The 3,110-nt window shown below is 35.5% G+C and overlaps 1 protein-coding gene across 1 annotated transcript; it reads right to left on the bottom strand.

The window, feature by feature from the left end:
• Positions 1-377: 377 nt before the first annotated feature.
• LOC106304356 (peroxidase 15-like) lies at positions 378-1,869 on the bottom strand. Its single transcript, XM_013740763.1, has 4 exons — positions 1,546-1,869; positions 1,272-1,463; positions 1,029-1,194; positions 378-928 (listed from the first exon to the last, which is right to left on the bottom strand). Exons 1-4 carry the CDS (start codon positions 1,783-1,785, stop codon positions 516-518), a joined length of 1,011 nt encoding a protein of 336 aa, XP_013596217.1. The 5' UTR covers positions 1,786-1,869; the 3' UTR covers positions 378-515.
• Between the last annotated feature and the right edge of the window lie 1,241 nt (positions 1,870-3,110).

The following is a 3,110-nucleotide window of genomic DNA, read 5'->3' as shown; positions in this document are numbered from 1 at the left end:
CAAATTAATAATTTGCACACAAATGTTTATATATAAATGGTAGATTTTTATGCGAATTTTACTATCATAGCTGATCTTTTCTAGTTTTTCAATGCAAAACCAGAGGTTAAATAAAACGAATTTTCGTTTTAGGTAAAAATGAAACTAAAAACTCTAAAAACAACTATGTTGGCGACAATCAAGAAGAAGTGTGAAGCAATAACTATTTCGAGCTTATATAAATAACACTACTTAATTATAAAGGTTTCATCATTCAACTTTCAAATAGTAAAACACACAAAAGGACACCAAAAACACAAACACAAACCCAAATCCCCAAAACATGTTTCATTAATACTACCATTGGAAGTGCTCTAACGATCTCGAACTTATATAAATAACTACTAAATTATAAAGGTTTGTTCATTCAACTTTCAAATAGTAAAACATACAAAAAGACAAAAAAACACACAAACATAAACCCCCCGGAAAACATGTTTCATTTCTTTTTCTCACATTCCATAGCACACACAAAATCAAGAGTTAATCTTCCTGCAATTCTTCCTGATCTCACCACTCGAACCTGTCAAGGGAGAGAGATTCCCCATCTTGATCATTGATTCTGCGAACTGCTCGAAGAACTCTTCCTGATCCTCTGCATATGTCTTCACAAGCTCGCTAGATTCCTCGTTGCTAGAGAATAAGACCTGGTCAGAATTCAAAAGTCCCATGTTCTCGATCAAGTTCTTGAAGTAGCTGTTATCAAACTTTCCGGCACTGTTGATGTCAAGCTCCGACAGGTTTTGGTCTCCACCTGATGGCGGACACCTCTGGCGCAAGTTAGTAGCATAGGACTGCTCTAAGGTTATGTCGGGACTTCCATTTCCGGACTGGTTGTAAAGTCTTTGTCTGAAACTCGTGCATCTTGAGAAGCCGATGGTGTGACTCCCTGAAAATAAGTAATAAATGTTTTAGATTTTAATGTTAACTTGAGAAGCACGTAAATTAAACATGACCATGTCTTTTCCTTGTGTGTAAAGTAAGCTTACCAGACAGGGCAACAAGGTCGGTGAGATCGAGACCTTGATTATTAAACCTCGAGAGAATTGTGCTGAAAGTGTTGTTGGGTGCAGGAATGTTGTTGTTTGAGCCACTCAAGCTTGCACTTCTCGAATCTCTTCTTCCCAAAGGAACCATCCAGCTTGGTCCACCAGTCTGCGCTCAAATCAAAACCAAATTAGAGCCTGACAACACAAGAAAGAAGTAAAGAGAGAAAAAACAAACCGACTTACAAGAACAGAGGAGTCCCTAGCAGCTAGGGTTAACAAGTCAGCACAAGAAACAGTTCCAGGGCATTCATTCTCCAATGCAGCTTTGATCTGGTCAACAACATCAAACCCGCGAGCCGAGTTGCTATTAGGGTTAGAGCCTTTCTCAGAACCTATACTTCCACTGCTGTCTAGAAGCAACGAGCCATCACAGCCCTACAACAGATACAATGATAATTTTTTACATTAATCGTTAGCTTGTCGAGCAAGTAACTTTCTAAAAGAAACCATCGAGTACCTGAACAAAACAGTCGTGGAAATGAAGCCTCATGAGAGAAGCAGCCATACGAGCCTCTTTTGCAACAGCTTGAGCTACAACTGACCTCACGATCTCCTCGGCCTTAGGGCATGAGCTTCTATAGAAACCTGGGAAAAGATTCCCTTCACCGCCGCCATAGTTACTCTCGTCGTCGCAGATGCAGAGAGTAAGAGAACAAGCGAGAGAGAAAAGAACTAGAAAGGTTCTCGTTGTTGCCATCGTCTATTTCAACTTGAGCAAGAAGATTAAGTGAGTTGACTTTGTGGTGATAAGAGATATGGAGGAGAAGAAGAAGAATCCAATGTATTTATAGTAGGCAAGAGAGTTCGTGGAAATGTTAAGTGTCATGGAGATTGTCACATCCCGGTTCTATCAAACCGAAATGGTTTTGTTTTTCTTGATTATTAACTTGATTTAGACCAAAGCCCATTAGCCTTTATCCTTCTTTTCTGGCCCGTGTAGTAAACCCTAAGGGTTCCTAAAAAAAAAGGTACAAAAAGTTGGAAATAGTAACTAAATAGAGCAAAGATTATGGGCATTATCACCAACGAAACATAACTTGGTCACTCTTTTTTTTTTTACTTAACAGAATAAAAAATCAAATTAGTATGAAGCTAAATAAAATAACTGAGTTTCAATTCTGAAAAAAATGATATCCACTAAGATCCAGTCCTGAACAAATACTTATGAAATTTAATACTTACGAAACATATGAACGGATCTCTGATTTTTCTAAATTTTTATGGCATATTCTCTATAATTGTTATCATGAGGAAACATATAAAGAAATTGCCCTAATATTTTCATTAGTTTTTAAATGTATTATAATTGTTTTTAGATAAAGTATAAACAATTTGATGTTTTCTAGGTATCTTTAGCCTTCTGATACTGTATTTTGTGTTGGATCCCAACTATCTCAGGTCTGGTTCAATACAATTATTTTTTGCACATTTAAAGAAAAACAAAGAAGATAATTACTTGGAGTAAAATGAAATGTAGGTTGTTTTTTGCTTTTTAGTTTCAAAAAAAAAAATATGAAATGTAGGCAAAAATTTCGAGCACCATCTTTGAAAGTAAATCTTAAACACGTTTCTAGTTTTTTTTTCACTTCGATGATTACGTGACAAAGCACGCGGCAAATCTTAAACGCGTTTTAAAAAAAAAAAAAAAATTGACAATACAATTATTGTTTTGCCAAGTCGTGATTTAAGGTCTCACAAGTCTTCTTTTCTATTATAACCAAGTCGTGATAGAATATGAACAGTCCGTAACTGCTCTATTGACAAAACAAAAACATGGATATGCAGGTAAAAAAGCCCATATCCCTCAAAATTTAGTATGTTTATTGACTTCTAGACAAAAGCAAAAGGGACTGTTTCCCTTTTCTACAATAAGACATGGATATGCAGGTAAAAAACAACGAGGGTATTGATTGGGTTTTATCTTCCTAATTTACTTTTATTTATTTTAAAATCACTAAATTTTATCTATTATGTTGTACCTTTACTTTTAAAAATTAAAGTCTACATCAAGTTTTTATTTAG

This window comes from Brassica oleracea, chromosome C7 (genome assembly GCF_000695525.1).
Source record: "Brassica oleracea var. oleracea cultivar TO1000 chromosome C7, BOL, whole genome shotgun sequence".
NCBI lineage: Eukaryota > Viridiplantae > Streptophyta > Magnoliopsida > Brassicales > Brassicaceae > Brassica > Brassica oleracea.
The sequence above is the reverse complement of the archived record's forward strand: the minus strand, read 5'-3'. Positions and strand labels throughout refer to the sequence as shown.

Excerpts from the sequence above, each read along its gene's own strand:
- LOC106304356 (XM_013740763.1), bottom strand. The coding sequence starts at position 1,785 with ATGGCAACAACGAGAACCTTTCTAGTTCTTTTCTCTCTCGCTTGTTCT. Across the intron at positions 1,464-1,545 it reads TCCACGACTGTTTTGTTCAG|GGCTGTGATGGCTCGTTGCT; the intron begins GTACTCGATGGT and ends TATCTGTTGTAG. Across the intron at positions 1,195-1,271 it reads CTAGGGACTCCTCTGTTCTT|ACTGGTGGACCAAGCTGGAT; the intron begins GTAAGTCGGTTT and ends ATTTGAGCGCAG.